This window comes from Gobio gobio, assembly GCF_949357685.1.
Source record: "Gobio gobio genome assembly, chromosome: 18".
NCBI classification, from domain to species: Eukaryota; Metazoa; Chordata; class Actinopteri; order Cypriniformes; family Gobionidae; genus Gobio; species Gobio gobio.
Genome location: NC_137111.1, coordinates 12,158,724 through 12,178,135, shown reverse-complemented (window position 1 = coordinate 12,178,135; position 19,412 = coordinate 12,158,724). Strand labels below are relative to the sequence as shown.

General features: G+C 38.7%; 1 protein-coding gene across 1 annotated transcript in view; it reads left to right on the top strand.

The window, feature by feature from the left end:
* Positions 1–2,804: 2,804 nt before the first annotated feature.
* pde10a (phosphodiesterase 10A) overlaps positions 2,805–19,412 on the top strand; it is a 118,097-nt gene continuing 101,489 nt past the window's right edge. Inside the window, exon 1 of the mRNA XM_079843150.1 lies at positions 2,805–3,246. Within this exon, the coding sequence (XP_079699276.1) occupies positions 3,183–3,246 (64 nt within the window). The 5' untranslated portion in view covers positions 2,805–3,182. The remainder of the gene's footprint in view (positions 3,247–19,412) is intronic.

Sequence of the window (19,412 nt, the reverse complement as noted above, 5' to 3'; positions counted from 1 at the left end):
AAGTTTATATGCAGAGGACGAAATCCAGCGGGAACTGGAAAATCGCGCGCAGTCTTATGTTACCGGACTAATTTTCATGGTATTTAGGCTGCGATCGAAACACATACCCCTTTTCCACCAGCATTAACCGGGTGCTAGTTCAGAGCTAGTGCCAGTTCGGAGTTGGTTCGACTGATGAGCCTTCTAAGAACCGGTTTGCCTCTCCACATGCTTGAGAGCCATCACAGAGCCAGGTCTTACGTCACTGTATACGTCTCATCTTTCTCAGCAACGCTAGCGAGGCAGCGGGAAACACAAACACACCAGGCTTTTTTTAGATGCATCGGTGCTCGCAGACCGATCAGTGTATGATATCAAAGTACCGCAAGAGCAATTCAGAAGCATAAGGAGTCGTATGCTCTCGTTGTAACGGGCTGTTCTCCCGGAAGGGCGCGCGCGCGACTAGAGCGAGAGAGCAATTGCACACCCATTAACGCGCTGTGCTCGGACAACCCTGAACAGCTTCCCAAAGAAACCTGCGTTAATGGGACAGTGGATGGAGTTTGTTTTTCCGGAGTTGTGCAAGTGTTTTTGTTTGTTCCCTGAATTTCGGCGACGATGGTTTATGAACAAGCCCCAGTTCAACTTCAGATTTGTAGCTCGTCTAATGCTGAAAGATGGAGCGGTTCCAGCGATTAAGGTTCACGGTCGTGACTCGTGTGTTGGAAGCAGGCGGTGAATAAAACTGCTTCAAATGTCTTTGTGTTGTTAGCTATCGACTCGTTCATTCAAATGTGCTACTCCATTGTTTTTCTATGTAAACACGCACTAGTCTGACGTGCAAAACCGTTCCGCTTGCTGCTGCTAACATTAAATCACATACAATAGTCCATAAACCAAATTATGTCCTCATAAACCACAAGTAAACACACACAAATGTTGCAAAACTCGCGCATGACAAGCCTCTAAGCAAATATATAAGTTACAGTACATACCATAGAGACGTCCTGCTGTAGTCGTCATTGCTGCTTCTCCTGTTAAATTTCAGCCTCTAGATCTGATTCTGGATCGTATGGCTAAATCTGATTGATCTCCATGGTTTATTTTGGATCTTGGGACAAATTGTTCCGGGTAATTTTGGTGGAAACCATGATGGAGTTTAATTATTATTATTAGTGCTGTAATTGACACTGTGATAAATTTGGACAATTTACGGGTAGGCCTAATGATTGTAATTCATTGTGCACTATGGCTTTGCACAAAAAAATGTATAAACAAACAAAAATCACATAAGTACAAAAAAACTGTACGATTACGGGCCAAGAGAGAAACTATTTTTTTAATACAATGACATGTAATTGTAAATGTATTTTATAAAATTTGTTACAAGCAATAAAACTTTTAAACGTACTATAAAACGTATTGTCCCGGCCTATTTCCCTTTACTATCTTTGTTACCCTTCATTGGATTTAGAAATGTAAGGCTAATATTATGAATGGGTCAGCTTACAAAATGAAAATAACACATATGATATCTTAAAAGCTTATTTAACATATTGTCTTATTTTTCTAGACTGAATAAGGTTAGGAATTGCACTTTCATGATGACCAAATATGAAATTACTTTTGGTAATGGACGAATATTTAGACACACTTATAATTATAATTAAGCCTACATTAGGAAAAAAAATCTGGTTGTAAATAATCTTGTAATTTTCTTTTTAACAATTTTCCCTCAGGAAAAGTAGGACATTTCAAAAATACGAATATAAGACATGGCAAGTAACGCATTGAATTTAACACGTAGACGAAGTGAATTAAACATGTTTTTATAATGTAGAAAGACTGGAATAGTATTTTCTTGTAAATCATACTTTAAAATCTTTTTTACAGAGTATGTGTACTCTGGGTTCTGCCCAAAATACAGAGCTCGGAGCCCTCTCCTCGGACAGCACGCCAAATACGCATCCTACTTTAGCTACTCTGATTATTTAATTGTGAATTTGTGAATATAGTTTTCAAGATTAGGAGCAATACAACATATGGTGCATTTGAGATATAAAAAATATGTATGTTATTATCATTATTATTCAAGGATAGGCCTATGTGTTTTAATGTCATTTTCAACATGCTGAAATTGCGAAGGTTTTGCACAGAAATAATACTATATCTGACGTGACGGCATAGTGGTAATTTCGAAGTTTAAATACATTTATATAAACATACATTTTTGGAGGGGAAAGACTTCGTTCCTGCAAGAGTAGTTTGTCATTAGTATAAGCTGTACCAAAACGAAAAACGGATTTGTCGTCAACCCATAAAAACACACACGAGTGCGCGCTCTCTCTCTCTCTCTCTCTCTCTCTCTCTCTCTCTCATACACACACACACACACACACACACACACACACACACACACACACACAGAGAATCATTGACGCGTGCTGACGTCAGAGCGCGTCAGTCCCACAGCAGCAAACAGTTGATTTCTCCAGTCCTGCTGCCTCCCCGTCACAATATGCAGTCGATTATGGATCCTGACAGCGTGATTTTTACGCACAAACGATATTGCGTGTGTTAAAATACTCTCTGTCACTGTGAGATCTAGAAGTCAAAGAAACAAATCCGAACTGTATGTACTCAGAAGGACCCGAAATGCACCAACATGTCTTTATAGCGAAGAATGGCCTCTAGTGGAAACACTTATAAGCACCCATTTGTCCTTACACGCTACTTTCATATTAATTCCCCAACGTCCTGCCTCGACACTATAACATAAGAGGATGTCCAACCCTGAGAAATGACGCCCCTATTCCCCCCCGAGCAGTGGGAAAACACACTACAGCAGTCCGGAGCAGAGCAGCTGCGCCAGAGTGCGGCGCAGCCGGGGAGGAGATACTCGAACGCCGCCGCTCTCAGTGTCATTCTCCGGCACCACTCGAGACGAGCTCTCTTCGACTCTTTGTTTTATCTTTCAACATTATACTAGGAGGAGAGGACGGGGCGCGTCTATACTGGACACAGATACATCAGTGCGCGTACGGGGCGCGTAAAACACGGCGTTCTATAGCGTCTTTTAGATTTGACGCGTTTTGATGTCATCCGGCGTTTCAGGGTCGGGTCGTTTCATTTATAGCAGCGGGTCGACATTAAACTAGACGCATATCATATCAAGAGTTATCATTACTCGCTTGAGGTCAGACATGGAAGATGGTCCGCCTTCCACAAGCTGTTTCCGAAGATTTACGGACTGTTTCCTTGGCTCAAGTAGGTATACTTATTGTTTTCCTTGCGTACCAGTAACCAAGGGTGTTGCAAAATAGAACGTTTTTGTTGCAGCTGCATATTGGGAAACTTTTGGTTTGCTTTATTTTCCAACGTGAAGTTTGGGTGCTAATATTTGCGCAACGGCTGCAAGAAAGTATGAATGATTATGTCCATTGCTGTTAAGTCGTTCAGATAATTGTCTGTCATCACCTGCTATGTGTGGTTATATTAAGTTTTTAGTGCAGTAGCTGGGTGGGGACATACATGTGCTCATCCTTTGAATTTAATAAGCGTGGCCGTAAACTTGTTTTTGTGATTTCCTCTTTCATTTAAAATGCGCAGGATACACAAGACACAAGTCAACTGTTGTCTGCTGGAATGTTAATTAGCCTGTGTATTTTTTTTTCTGGAGCAATCTAATGCAGGACAAGCCAAGAAATGCAGACTAAACAGTGGACCTGTTTTAAAAAAAATATTACCTGTGGTAATTCATTTAGTCCTTGATTAGTTTCACATGCAGATAAATTATTGGAATTATTTTCCTCAGTGCATAGCAGCTCAAAGTATGCGTGTGTAGGACAACAGTGTCGAGATGTTGTTGTGGTGACCTCCTCTGATGAATATCATGACATTAGTATTGAACCAATTGACATGAGAGCAGAGCGTAAGCTGCATGCCGTGCTACTAATGACAGACAGGTAAGCAATAATGTCACAGGCTTTACTGAGGTTACACTTCCTTGAAAAGCCTGCTTATGATGTTTTCTCATAGACATGCATACATACATTCAAAATTCATACTATTCGTACTCCAGAGCATGTTCCAAATAACAGCAGGCTTAAAAGGCCAGAATAATAACTCTTATGGTGCGGCATTTACTATGCAACTTGCATAGTGTTTTGCATCAAAAATATATTTATTTGTCATTCATGTTATTATTATTATAAATTGTGAAGAGGTGTTTCTTTTGGCCAAGGGAATTTCGTATTAATGGAGATTGATACATTATGTACATTCCATCCAATAAGATGTTTTTTGTTTTTTTTTTAAGGTGAAAGTTATAGCATATATTCCACTTGTAGAATTGTATTGCTACTGAAAAATACTTTTTAATACGAAAAACTCAGTATAGTCTTAACCGGTTTTTCTTTAGGATCTAGATTTCTCATTGTAAATCAAGTGTTGCAAATTTTTTTGGTGTACAAAAATAAATACAAAAACACATTGAACTTAACGGTACCTTAAACTGCACTGGCTTATCAATTTGCAGAAGTATTAAGACATAGGCTTAATAGGAACCTTGATGTTTTAGTTTTACTTTCATTAAAAATATGTCTCATGAATTACGATGGTTTCGTGCTGTCGGCAGATGACAATTCGCAGCACATAACACATTGTGGTCTGGCCAAACCATGTTTATCCACGCTGTAAGTGAAGCAGTATTTAATGTAGTCTGGGTCATATTTTCCTTTCCTGGTTTTCAAGCATGTCATGCATGTGTCCTAATTTAAAGCGATTCATTTGCATCAAAATATTGCATTGATTTTGATTGGACGCATGGCCTTTGACACCAGCAACAAAAGATACGGGAATCCTTTTTATTTTGCTAACTCAATTTAGTTTTATTATCAGTTTATCTATATATTTTTATAATCACTTTTGTTTCTAGAGACTGGGGCATGACACAGGCCGCATGACTTAGCTGGTTAACTAAATATTAATGGAGAATCCCAGCAAAACATTCCAAATCAGTATCAATCCGAAATAATGGAATATTATTTTACATTAGTGTTATTGCAATATATGTGGTAAGACTCCAGGAGTTGAGCAGTGTGGTGGTGAAGATGTTTGGTGTGTCATTGCATCTCTAGAGACAGTGCTGAGTCTGGGCTTCTTGCTGCTGTCTGTAAGGTGGCTGATATCAGCAGATCACCACATGTAAACAATGGAAATTCTGCATTTATTTCTACTTAAACATGTTTTTATTGATATTTGGAATTTGTGGATTAGGGTTAGGGTTAGTCTCATGAAATCACATAAACAGATATTTAAATTGACTGTGACTAGTCGCTAGAGTTGTCTGATTCACAATTTAATACATTAACTAAGAATGAACACTACATTTGTTACATTATTTATTAATCTTTGTTCATTTTAGTTAAAGGGTTAGTTCACCCAAAAATGAAAATAATGTAATTTAATATGATAATATTTTTGGTGCGCCAAAAAACCCTAAATAAAGATTTATATAATGATTACCGATTTCAAAACACTGCTTCATGAAGCTTCGAAGTGTATCGAATCAGCGAGTCGAATCATGATTCGGATCACGTGTCAAACTGCTGAAATCACGTCACTTTGGCGTTCCGAACCACTGAATCGACTCACTGATTCGATAGCTTCATGAAGCAGTGTTTTGAAATCGGTTATCACTATATAAGTCGTTATTTAGGTTTTTTTGGCGCACCAAAATTATTATCGTTGCTTTATAATATTAATATTGAACCACTGTACTCACATGGACTGATTTAAATATGTTTTTAGTACAATGATGGATCTTGAGAGTGTAAATTACTTTGCTCCCTATGGAGGCCTCACTGAGCCTTCGGGTTTCAACAAAAATATCTTAATTTGTGTTTCGAAGATGAACGGAGGTCTTACGGGTGTGAAACGGCCTGAGGGTGAATAATAAATTACATTATTCTCATTTTTGGGTGAACTAACCCTTTAATAAGAATACAACTGTTCATTGTTCGTTCACATTAACTAATGTAGTTAAAGGGATAGTTCACCCAAAAATGAAAATTCTGTTATTGATTACTCACCCTCATGTCGTTCCAAACCCATAAGATCTTCGCTCATCTTCGGAACACAAATGAAGATATTTTTGATGAAAACTGAGAGTTCTCTGATCCCTCCATAGACAGCAATTTAATTAACACTTTCAAGGTCCAGAAAGGTAGTAAAGACCTTGTTAAAATAGTCCATGTGACTCCAGTGGTTTAACCGTAGTTTTATGAAGCGCGAGAATACTTTTTTTTTTTTTGCGGAAAAAAACCAAACAAAAATAACAACTTTATTCAACAATTTCTTGTCGTCTGTGTCAGTCTCTTACTCTGTTGACGTAGTGTAAACAGTGCAGCACTTCCGAGTTACGGCTCACCATTGGCCAGCTCCAGAATCAGCATTACACGCACGCATCGTAGTGCTCACATGAACAGCGTCGGCCAATGGTAAGCTGGCGTTCTGACGTAGCGCTTCGAAGGGGGGGGGGGGGGGGGGGTTGGGGGTGGGGTTGTGCACAAAAAGTATTCCCATCTCTTCATAACATTAAGGTTGAACCACTGTAGTCACATTAACTATTTTAATTATGTCTTTCCTATCTTTCTGGGCCTTAAAAGTTGCAATTATGTTGCTGTCTATGGAGGGGTCAGAGAGCTTTTTTATTCTTTTAATCAGGGACAATACACATTACTAATATATAAAAATATGTCAAATGTGCTAGATTTAGCCAACACTGGCTAATTTTCATCCATAGTCCCTTGGCAGGTTGAAGTTAAGGACAGAGACAAGACAAAACAAAATAAACGAAAATACTATACCAAAATGTCTAGAAATTATCACAATTTTGATTTAACAGTAATCATTTTTTAAGCTTATTTTGAGAAACCACAATGACCTGTTATGTGTTTTAATTCTTTCAGCTCCATTGGAAGTCTATTCCACTCATGCGTTCCTCTGAAAGCAAAAGATAACTAACCAAAAGTAGTTCTTCTCAGTGGTACATTACAATCACCCCTAATACCGGCTTGTGTATACCGTCCTGTTATCTGACCAATATAATCCTTAAAAACAGGTGGAGCACAACCATTTAAAATTTTAAAAACAAGTACTAATTCAGCAAATTGTATTAAATGTTCCCAACTTAAAATGGAATACATACTAAAATGGTGAAAACGAATTGGCTTTTTATCTACCTTGAGAATTTGTTTATATACATTTTCAACCGGTTTAAGAAAAGACTTACACGTTTGTGTCCAGATAGCCATACAGTAAGTAATGTGTGGAATAATCACTGAGTTCAGAGATTCAGGGGGGTTGTTGTTGCTATCACTAGACCAAGCTCAATTTTAGATTGAACATTGGTCTGGGGAGTCTGCTATGTATTTTCCACTGCACAAGAGGCGTGATCAACGAGCATAATTCAAATGACTCTGTACGCAATTGGATAGTCCTTCAACCAATCAGACCACAAGAGGCGTGATCAACGAGCAACAACCGTCAAACCTCCAATAGCGCGCCAGGTGGTTAAGCCAGTCTGTGATTGGTTCCCGCAAAAGTGTACAGAAGCAGTTGAAATGAATGTACAGGTTTCCAGACTGAGTTGCAGGGCGAAATCAAATTTGCCGGCAGATCAGGCTGGGTTTACCCAGTCTTAGACAGCCCAACATTTTTGGGTGAACCCTTAAGTAATGTTAACAAATATAACCTTATTGTAAAGTTTTACCAATGAATTTGAATGATAGAATGAGCCAGATCTTTAAAAAAAAAAAAAAGTCTTAGAAATCAGTCTTGACTGCATCTAAGGGTGGCTTTGGAGGTTGTAATTTTGCGATATTTTTTTAAAATAGGATGCCTGCATTACATGCATTACAAATGCACTGAATGGTAACATAATAAATATTGTTATAGCCATATTTTCTGTGTGTTGGTAGTCAAACTGGAAAACGAACTGGATCACTGGAAAATTGTGAACAACACTTTTGTGCTACTATACTGAAGGAACATACACTTAAGACACATGTATACGAATGCAAAGGTGAACGAACAGCGTTGAAACCGTCTTTTGTAATTCTCCACTGTGATGCAATCTCATACATAATACTGTGATTGGATTAAAACAGTTCTTTCTCGTGAATAAAAGCCGCTACATACTCCGCAAGAACAGAGAAAAAAGTTCTCGCTCCCAGGACTGCGAGAACAAAATTACGTCATTTTGTTCTCGGAGCCCTGGTTTGGGAGTTCTCGCAGCTTGTTCTCGACACATCATCTGAGCAGAACTTTTTTCTTGTGGGTGTCCGAGAACTATTGTGCGATTGGTCAGAATTTTAAAGTGAGCGGGGTTAATGCGGAGAAACAGAGATGTTTTTCTCATGAAGTATGGAATGTACTGGCCAGAACGAACTTTGTTCTTGCCACCTCGAGAAAACAAACAAATTTCTTTGTTCTTGCAGAATATGTTCCAAGCTTAAATACAGAGAAAAGCTCAGAAACTGATGGTGTAGATGCAGCCAATCATGACTCTGGATTAACCCATATACCTTGGTGCTTTTTAAACCAGAAGAATGAAATAGCTCTGAAAAACTAAGTGCTATTGTTTTCATTGATGTGCAATCTGTACATATCCCTTAACAGCTCAAAAATGTGTTTTCATGACCCTTTAAAGCTGATGTCCGTAACTTTTTTCGTTTTCAAGATTTACAAAAATTATATAATGAGAATGTACAACATGAATCCATTTTCCAAACAGTGTTTTTGTCTTACCCTGCATCATAATGGTACACTTATAATAAGTCTTTATATTGGGACTATTTCAGACCAGACTGGTAGGAACCGCTGCAGAGGAGCACAGTCCCTGCGTGACGGCTGCAATGTTCTTCCGCAAGGCATGCAGTTCTGTTTATTAACCGCTAGAGTGCAACAAGTTACATACTGTCTGCTTTAAATAATGTGATGAATAAAGCCAAACAAACACAAAGCATGTTATTCAATTTGGACCCAATTTTAATTTGACAGTATGTAGTATGATGTTATCTCACTGATTAGATGCATGGGAAAAGGCTTTTATATCAGAATGGGACAAGTCCTGCTACCGGTTGTGTGGTGTTGTTTTATATCAGCTCTGCCTTAGTGTGTGTGATGGACCTCTCCACAGAGGCCGTTTTTGAGGCCACTCCAGGTCAACACTAATATGATCTGACAGGCCATCTACAGAGTGCTTAACTCAATGAAGAACGCTGCATTGTCATGCAGGAAACGCTCATCGAAGACACTTCCTCCCCCAGCTGGATGTCATTTAATCATCCCGCTGAATTCCCTCCTCAAATGGCCTTTCACTAAATACGAGTCAATGAAACTGCCTCACGTGAAATACATTCAGCACTCTGCCAGACGTACAAAATGCCAAGGCGCACTTTTGAAAATCTCATTAAAAAGTCCAAATAGACTAGTAGACAATTGGACAATTACAAAGTTTTCAAATGTTTTTTTTTTTTTCTTGATTTACTGTATGGAGGTAGCAAGGCATTAACGTGTTTGAATCCAATGTTGCAAAATGTCCTGTCTACTGCCCTGTCTTCATCAATAATTTTTGAAGGCAGCACAAATGTGTTCTTGCTGCCTATGATATGCCACAATCCTGTTCATGCTGTTCGCATGTTTGAGTTTGAAATTAAAATCATAAATGCCTTTTTTTTTTCTTCCCTACTTCCACTTCTACTGAGAAATAGGGCCGGGCAATATGGGCCAAAAAAAAATCCCAGATTTTTTTCACAAATTTTTTTATTTACGATTGAAATCGATTTTTTTCCCCCCTCCTAGGTAAAATCAATCTGCATATGACAAAGAAATTGTTCAAAATAAGACTTTATTTTGTTTTTGTAAAATATTTGCAGCTTAGTAGCACATACCTGGGGTCCAAAACTTTCAGCGTGAGAATAAACTAGTTAAAGGTTTATGAATTGATATGCATATAGAATTAACTTTTATTAACAACGGTAATGTGCAAAAAATTATAGGGACATTTTTAAATTTTCTGCTCTTATTAATTATATTAAAAATACACTGAACTGACCGACAGCTTCAGTGACTATTAAAGGAGCTCTTTACTTGGTTTCTGGGTAATTTAGTCACAATGTGAAAAAAAGTTTAGACTTTGTGACTTCCTACTTTTGTCCATATATTAGGGAGTGGAAATGGCTAATAAGTCAATAAGTGCTCCTCTGCTGCTATCTTCTGGTTATAGTGGTCATTTAATGTGTTAAGAATAAAAGTGCTGGTTTGCCACAAAGTGGTCTACCCCTTTTAAACTTTTAGTTTTACAAATCATCACATTAAAAATAACATTCAAATTGGAATGTGCTGGAAAAGGTGTGAAGCATTTGAAAACACTTGAAAAGTGCTTGAATTTCAATCTCAAAAGGTTGTACGAACCCCGAGATGAATAATGACATAAAAATAAAACATAAAAACAGTTGACTATTTCTTCCACAATACCATGTGGTGTTAATACATTAAATCCATGGTGAATGTTGGTGGTTTGTGGACTGAAACCCCCGAACTTCGTTCATTGCTCAATGGTTTCTCCTGGTCTCCACGTCAGCGCTATTTGATCTGATATCTGTGGTTTATAACAGAGAATTATATGTTGAGCGCTTCCACTAGATCTCACAGAAGTGATGTTATTAATTATGTGGTGAATTCAAACTTTCTCACTGTATCTCCCAGCGCTGTGTATCAGTGTCACAAGATCGGCCCATGTATGAGCTTGCGAGCCAGCTCAAATGAGTAGCGCGGTCCGTTCAGACTTTGAACGGCATTTGCAGTGGGGTATTTTTTGTTCTGTGACTGACAGCGAAAAACGGAACCAATTTACGAATGACACTGTATGTTGTAAGATGACACTGTCCTTGTTGTTTGTGTATCTCTATTGTGTATCTGCAATCTGAGGGGATTGGTCTGGGGAGTCTGCTATGTATTTTACTCTAGCTAATTTTGCCCTTCATGACAACTGTGGGGGGGGGGGGGGGGGTTTATAACTCATTTGTTTACATTATATAAAGCATTCAAGTTCTGCATAATTAAGGGCATGGCCACTTCGAGTGACAAGTGGATTGCCATTTATCTGCTGTCTGTTGCTGTCCACCATCGCATCACTTCAGCTCCGTCCACATCCCGCCTTTTTGCCCATGTTCTGTTATCCGGGAGTGACGCGCTGCCAAGATGGCAACGGCCAGCTCGTCCCTACTTTACGCTTCAAAACTGCTCATCAGAATCCTATGGGTGATGTCACGGACACAACGTCCATATTTTATTACAGTCTATGGCAACGACCCATTGCTTTTCTATCCGTCATCATGTTAAATCCGCCAATAGCGTGCCAGGTGGATAAGCCAGTCTGTGATTGGTTCCCGCAAAAGTGTAACAGAAGCAGTAGAAATGAATGTACAGGTTTCCAGACTGAGTTGCAGGGCGAAATCAAATCGCCGGCAGATCAGGCTGGGTATACCCATGCTGCGTCCCAATTTGCCTACTTATACTTCGACCTAAAAGTATGTACTCTTTTTGTGAAGAAAAAGTACATACTTTTGAGTGTGTAGCTGAAGAGTATGCAAGCTTTGGGACATACTACTTTGTCATCTATAACAGACTCTTTTGCTTAGTTACGTGCAGCCCATCACCTTTTAAACTGCCTTGTCAATCATCGTCACAGTTCAAATCCTCCACATTAAATAAAATTTCCTACCGTATCGGTGAGAAATGTAGTAGCACGTTGATCAGCCAGTCGTGGGTCTTTCAGAGACTCCTCTCATGTGTTAATGGCCAAAAGTATCATTACAAAAGTTCACAATGCTGCTGCTGGTGAAATATAATGTGGATAATATTGAATAAATATCTTTTTGTCAGGTTAAATACTGATAATTGATCTCTCAAACCGCTTTATCTAACCCTCTCTATACCATCGGACTTGCATAACCGTCATGTTTGTAGTTTTTTAACACTTTTTATCTGCGTTTGTCGTCCTCGTCCATCTCGCAATGGGTTGTAGGCAATATCAGCCGTTAGAGTGCGCATCGATCTGCACTTCGGATTCTTACCGGAAATAGTAGACCATCCAGGAATCTTTGGAATACTCTTTTCAACATACTACGATTTGGGACAAACTAATAATTTTTTTGAATACTATTTCGTACGGATAGTATGCGAATTGGGACGCAGCGCCAGTCTACTAGTTAACCATATTCCAAAGACAAAATAAGTAATAATGAAATTACACACAGGGGACATATCGTCACTGCCCAATGAAACTCACGTATGTCCAAAATGGTTACTTTTCAGGAAGTGAAAAAAACACCGTATTTCAAAAGCAGTTGAATGTAGCGTTGTCATACTTGGTACGGCATCTTTACATGTAACCATATTCTTGCCAGTGTAATGATATAATCCACATTTGACCAAAATTGAGTTTAAATGGACATACGTGCATATTTTACAGTAACGGTGGTCGATACGCGTTCTTCCGATCATTAATTAGAATGGCCAAGTGGCGTTTCATATTGACAGAGGAATACGTGCTGGACATTCTCAGCCTCTGGCAAGCGGTGATAGCAGTATGAGTGAGGCATGTTCTAGTGACAATCATGACAGTAGCATTACAGGCTATAATTTGATCAGTTTGACTAAGAAAAAAAAAGTTAGAATCTTATCAATGAGACAGAGTTTATTTACATACTAGCAAGCAAACTAATCTGTGAAGAACTAGATTAGAACTAAACTGTGGAGAGTTTCAATGTCGTACTTTCGGCTATCCAGTGCTGAGCTTCGATGAAACTTCACGAGACCGGCGAGATGCTTCCACAGGGCGGGGAGATACGCGGTGTGATTGACAGCTTTGACACCAAATGGATATACGTGAAAATCAGATGACATGATTTCACAACTTTTTATTGGCCATTTAGATATGTGAAGCATACTGTATACGGAAATGAACCTGGACATTCAATCCGTAGAAAAATCTCAAAATCGGCAAAATAGACATACACGGTTTTCATTGGACAGCGACGATATTATGCCCCTTTTCACAAGATGTAATATACATCTGTGGTGTCCCCAGAATGTGTCTGTGAAGTTTCAGCTCAAAATACCCCCCAGATAATTTATTATAGCATGTCAAATTTGCCCCTATTGGGGTGTGAGCAAAAACACGCCGTTTTTGTGTCCCTTTAAATGCAAATGAGCTGATGCTCCCTCCTTCCAGAAGAGGGTGGATCCTTTACACAAGCTTCGGATGCTCCGTCAATAACAAAACAGGCGAATTTCACTCAGCCAAAATGTCAGAAATAACCAGTTGTGGAGTGCAGCCTTGCATGTTTGAACCAGAGTCGGACACAGATGGAGAGGAAGAGGTTGCAACTTTTAGACTGCACCTGCACATTTTTGAATGGTTAGTGGATACATCTATGTAGGTTAACGTCCATCACCCGACTACAATGCATAATAAATGTGCGTTTATGAATTACGCAGACGGTCAACGTTTTCAGGATAAAACTAACAACATAGCTCTAGTCTCTTTGAATACAGTCCGAGACTATGGCAACTTTAGCCAAATTAGCCGTACAGCATTCTAGAAAGCTCATTCAGAAAGGAAATTTGGAAACATCCACAAAATATGAAGGGCCATTCTTACCCGATCTGGATATGAATGTAGAGCTCAAAGCGATGGTATTGACCCATCATTCAGAAACAACTTTTTCGCAAATCCACCCTCGTTGCTGAAGCAGTCATGCGTAAAATTATTTGTGCAAAATTTATAACATTTTACAGACATTCTTTGGCAGTATTGGGACATTTCCTTCAGAAATGAAATTCAACCATGGTGTTCTCAGTGGTGTCCGGGAGTCTATGGAGACTTGTATGTTCGTTGGTACATTCAACAACATACCATTTGTAATTTTTTTATTTATTTTTATTTATTTATTTATTTTTTGCGCAGACATTGTAATACTCTAGCTAGCTGATACAGCGAGTAAACAGAAATGGCAGTCTCTGTGCTTCTCACTCAGGGTTGTGCCTATGATAAAAGGGCAGATCCTCAACAGTCATGGGCGGGGTTTCCCTACTCTTACGTAGGAGTAGGGGGAAATGTGAAAAAGCGTGTTATGAGAGATTGGTAATGATTGCTTGGGATTATAAAAAGTATTGGGTGGATTTGGATCATTATAGGCTGGTTGTTTACACACACTGTGGACACACATCTGTGTTCTGTGTCCTTAAAGGGGTTTAAAAAAGCACACTTAAGTTCAAATAATTGCTTTAAATATGCATTTAAACTAATTTTAACTAAACAATGTTCATTTAATTGTAAATAACATCTAATAATTGTCAAAAACAAACAACAACAAAAAAAACATTCAGTTTGCACCTAAGCAGAGGTGGACAGTACATTTACTTGAGTACTGTACTTAAGTACACTGTACTTAAGTATCTGTACTTTCCTTGAGTAGTATTTTTTATGGAAACTTAGGACTTTTACTTCACTACATTTGAAAGACAAATATCTTACTTTTTACTCCACTTCATTTCTATCAAGGCCTTCAAAGTAGAAAGCCGTAGCCGCTTTGAAAGTCAGTGGATGATTTTTCTTCTTTAAAACGTGATTATTTTTTATTTTTTTGCAGACAGCCTATCAGTAATCACTTTTGTTGGATCACATGAAGTTAAATGATTTCCAAGTATTCTTTGAACACCAATCAATTGATGGCAAAATAGAAGGCGACAGTTCCCAGACGCAGTGCGCGCAAACATGGTCATACTCAAAAGTTAAAATTAAGAAAAGCAGACGTGGATAAGTCTGAAAAAGTGCGAGGACACGAAAGTGCACACAGAAAGCTGCCTCTCAGACGCCAGACCACAAGTACTGAATTGTAGTCTATTGAATCTACTAAAATCTTTTTATAGTCAATTAAAACTAGACTAAAACAATTCAAACCGGCGAACGGCCGGTTTGGACTACATCCCTGTACTCCCTGCTTTAATGACGTCAGTAGAACAGTTTGTTGACTAACCTCCGGCCACAAGAATACGCAAAAAAGGGGGCGTGGTCTTGTTGCTCTCCCACGTGGAGAAGAGGAAGTGTTGCGTTTGTAGAGTGTGTTTGTCGCCATGTCGTCCAGACGCTGTTATTTTCATCCCGGAGTCAAATCACCTTTGTTTGGCCTTCAGGGACGCTGTACTTTGAGCGCATGCATCTCCCCGTTATGGTAAGAGGCGTGACCTTTCCGGGCAACGTGCGCTAAGCTGCTGTCGAATCACGACACGGGAACCGCTGGCACAATCAGAACTCGTTACGTATTTCTGTAGAATAAGGAAATCATCAAGCCGTTTTTTAGGACCGTGAAAACAGCGGTATACAGATAAGTAAATGGTGTGAAAAATACAGTTTTTTTACACGCGAAACATTAACACATGTTATATTGCACACTGTAAACACCATCAAAGCTTCAAAAACACAGGAAAAACGGGACCTTTACACAAGTATTTAAATGAGTTCAAGGTATGCTAGCATGTTAGATGGAGCATGACTGGCTAAAACCACGTGCATTCATACAACAATGCAACAAAAATTAAATAATGCGTTTTACTTTTACTTTTGATACTTAAGTACTTTTAAAAGCAAGTACTTCTGTACTTTTACTTAAGTAAAAATCTATCTTTACAACTTTCACTTGTAATGGAGTAATATTTAACCAATAGTACTTTTACTTTTACTCAAGTAGGGGTTGTGTACTTTGTCCACCTCTGCCCCTAAGCATGCTCTTTTATATTACCGTAATAAATACTCTTTTTTTCTAAAGAGTATTTCTTTTTCAGGTAGATTACAGTAAATCGATACTGTATGTCTGCAAAAACGCTTTCTTATTCATTGAACGTTATCATATACGTAATTTAAATTATTTAAAACTTGAAGGCTGATTGTATTGCCAGCTGAAGCGAATGTATCCAGCATGTCCTCTTCAATCCTATACCTCTGCCCCGCCCCCTCGCTGTGCTCCTCCTCTTTTATCTGTGGAATCCTCGACTTGCAGTCAGACGGACGATTATTCATAATACGACATTGTAGCTGAGGAGAGGTAACTACCAGGCCGATAATGAGTAGTATGTGAATTAGTATTATTTAGTTGAATGAGGACATTACATTTTCCAGATCTAATTTACTTGGCACAGATTTGATTGATAACGTTAGCTTGTTAACTGCTAAAAGAATGCTTGCTTATCTCTTCTAATTTGGCATCATTTGTGGCTTGATTTATCATCTGTGAAAGCTTTTTTTCATTGTCATCACCCAAACAGTAACACGTTTTGATACCTAAATTTTAGCAAAGCCTTTTACAGTAAATTAAACTGGAAAATTGTAATAATGAAATTATCTTCCAAAGTCACCAGAATTTGAATGTTTTGCTGTTTTTGCAACAACAACAAAAAGTCTTTCCAGGTGAGCATGCCCCCCGACCCCCCTACAAATTTGGATGTACTTTGGTAAAGTTTTGGGAGGCCTGTGCCAGTGAGGATCAGACTCTAGAAACATTCCTGGTGTTAAAGGATTAGTTCATTTTTTAATGAAAATTAGCTCATGATTTACTCACCCTCAAGCCATTCTAGGTGTATATGACTTTTTCTTTCTGATAAATACAATACAAGAGTTATATGAATAAATATCCAGACTCATCCAAGCTTTATAATGGCAGTGACATGGCAGTGAGAGGGTCAATTGGGTTCAAAGCTTTAAAAAGTGCATCCATCCATCATAAACGTACTCCACATCGGTTAATAAAGGGCCTTTTGAAGCAAATCAATGTTTTGTTTTTTTTTGTAAGAAAAATATCCATATTTAAAACTTTATAAAGTAAATCATCTAGCTTCCACCAGACCGCCTTCCGTATTCAACTGACACAGCACTAGCGTTTTGAACTGTGAGAGGCATTTTCTTCGTTGGCACTTTCTTTGTAAGTTGAATACGGAAGGTGGTCTGGCGGAAGTACGACCCCTGCATTCAGTTCCATTCCTGAACCTCTCTCACATCGGCCCTGGGCCATCCTTACTGTTGAGCCCTGCTGAATCCTCAAATATTTCAGCTACATTGTGATGACAGGAGAAAAACATTTGAAATGTGGAAAACTAAGAAGGAATCTAGTTTGATAGACTCATGGGTCATCATATAAACTTTCCGTGGGACGAGCACACTCATTCTGTTACTCAGCACCCTGTCTTCTGATGATGCCAGTTGACACTGAACTCCAGAGCACCTTTATGACTTTGTGTTAGGGATGTCCAAAAGCAGATAGTGTGTCTGCTGTTCTCATCAGAGCTTTCCTTTGGTCCCTTTGCTCTGCTGGAAACAGGAATTCTCCAGATGTGGCGGGGAGATATCGGCATCTTTGGCCTCCTGCGAGAGCAGCGCTGTCAGATCAAACACTCCTCCTCCATCGCTTGAACAGAGGCATACAGGAAGTACAGATGAGAATCGTGAGAAATTTAACAATTGTGGTTCTGATTCCACTTAAAGATGCAATGAGCAATTTCTGAGAAACACTGTTGATATTTGAAATCGAATGGGCTACTTATAAATTGTTGCTGTGGGTTGTTTTGATTCTCGATTCCCAACCCTATAAAGATTAGATGACTCCCTATCCGTTGTGTAGCTATCCACTATATCCTATAGGCTATATTTTTCATGCTGTACAGTGTACATACATTAAAATAAGCCCTAAAGTTCCTCATTTTGTAATTGTGGAGGTCTCCTAGAGTAGATTTACATTCATCAAAGGTCAAAAAACACTTTGATTTTCTCATATACATTGCACAACACCTAATTTCTCAAAGAGTCTGAAAACAGTTTGTTCAAAGATTCAGTCTCTCTTAAAGGAACACTTTTAGTGTTTTAAGTTTTAGCTTAGCAGTAGGCTAGCTGGAGCCTTTTACCTCCAGTCTTTGTGCTAGGCTAGGCTAGCGGTGGGTGCGTCAGTTAAGGCACGCACGGAGATGAGAATGGTATGTATGGGGATAAGGTGAATAAGCTAAAGTCCCAAAAAGTTGGCGTGTTCCTTTAACATCACCTAAAAATTAAAATTGTCCCATAATTTACTCACCCTCAATCCATCCTAGGTGTATATGACATTCTTCTTTCAGAAGAATACAATCAAAGTTACATAAAAAAATGTCCTGGCTAATCCAAAGCATTATAATGGCAGTGAATGGGCCAAAAAAGTGTATCCATCCATTATAAAAGTACTCCATACGGCTCTGGGGGGTTAATAAAGGCCTTCTGAAGTTAATTGATGGGTTTGTGTAAAAAAAAAAAAATCCATATTTAAAACTTTATAAAGTTAAATATCTAGCTTCCGGCGTGCTGCCTTCCATATTCTTTTTACAAAGAAAGTGTAGCGCAGTTCAAAGCGATTACGCTACGTCCGACGTCATGCATCGCATCAGTTACACTTTTTTTACGGAAGGTGGTCTGCCGGAAGCTAGATATTTTATTTTATAACGTGTTAAATATAGATATTTTTCTTACAAAACCCCATCGATTCACTTCAGAAGGCCTTTATTAACCCCCTGGAGCTGTGTGGAGCACTTTTATAATGGATTAGATAATTGTATGTGTCTGAAAGAAGAATGTCATAGACACCTAGGATGGCTAGAAGGTGAGTAAATCATGGGGTTATTTTTGTTTTTGGGTGAACTATCCCTTTAACCACTCCTTTCCGCAAGACTACTCTTCTCTTGGTTATATGATTGGTCAGATGGCCCAGTCTGTTGTGATTGGTCGATTACTTACAGTGAGTGTTGGAAACGAAACGTCCATTACCATATCTGAATTTCAGCACTGGATCTTCCTCAGTGCTTGTATACACAGTGATACGAAATATATCAAGTCCTCATCCTTTTTGAAGTGCATGCAAAGTGAATTTGCAGCGTGGAAAACAGCATTTTCTCAACATTCGACAACACCGAACCAACACAAACCAAACTCTCACAGTCCTCAGCCACAGTGTTTGAGGGTGGATCAATGTAGACGTTGTTCACGGGAAGCCAATGCAAATTTGTTACATTGTTACGTAGATGTATGTATCAGGAAGTGAGACCGTAATTGCTGACGACTCTTTTCACTGTATCCTTAAGCAAGTCTATGGCTACATTATTCAGGCAGTTCAGAATCAGTTCTTTCTTTTAGGAAACAATAACTTTATTTTTCATGCATTTTGATCTTTAAAACTTTGCAGACCTTTTACATTCACAAACAGCTATATTACAAACTGCTTGAAAGGTAATATTCGAAAAAGCATAATCTGACACAACTTATCCTGCACTATATGTGCTACAGACATGAG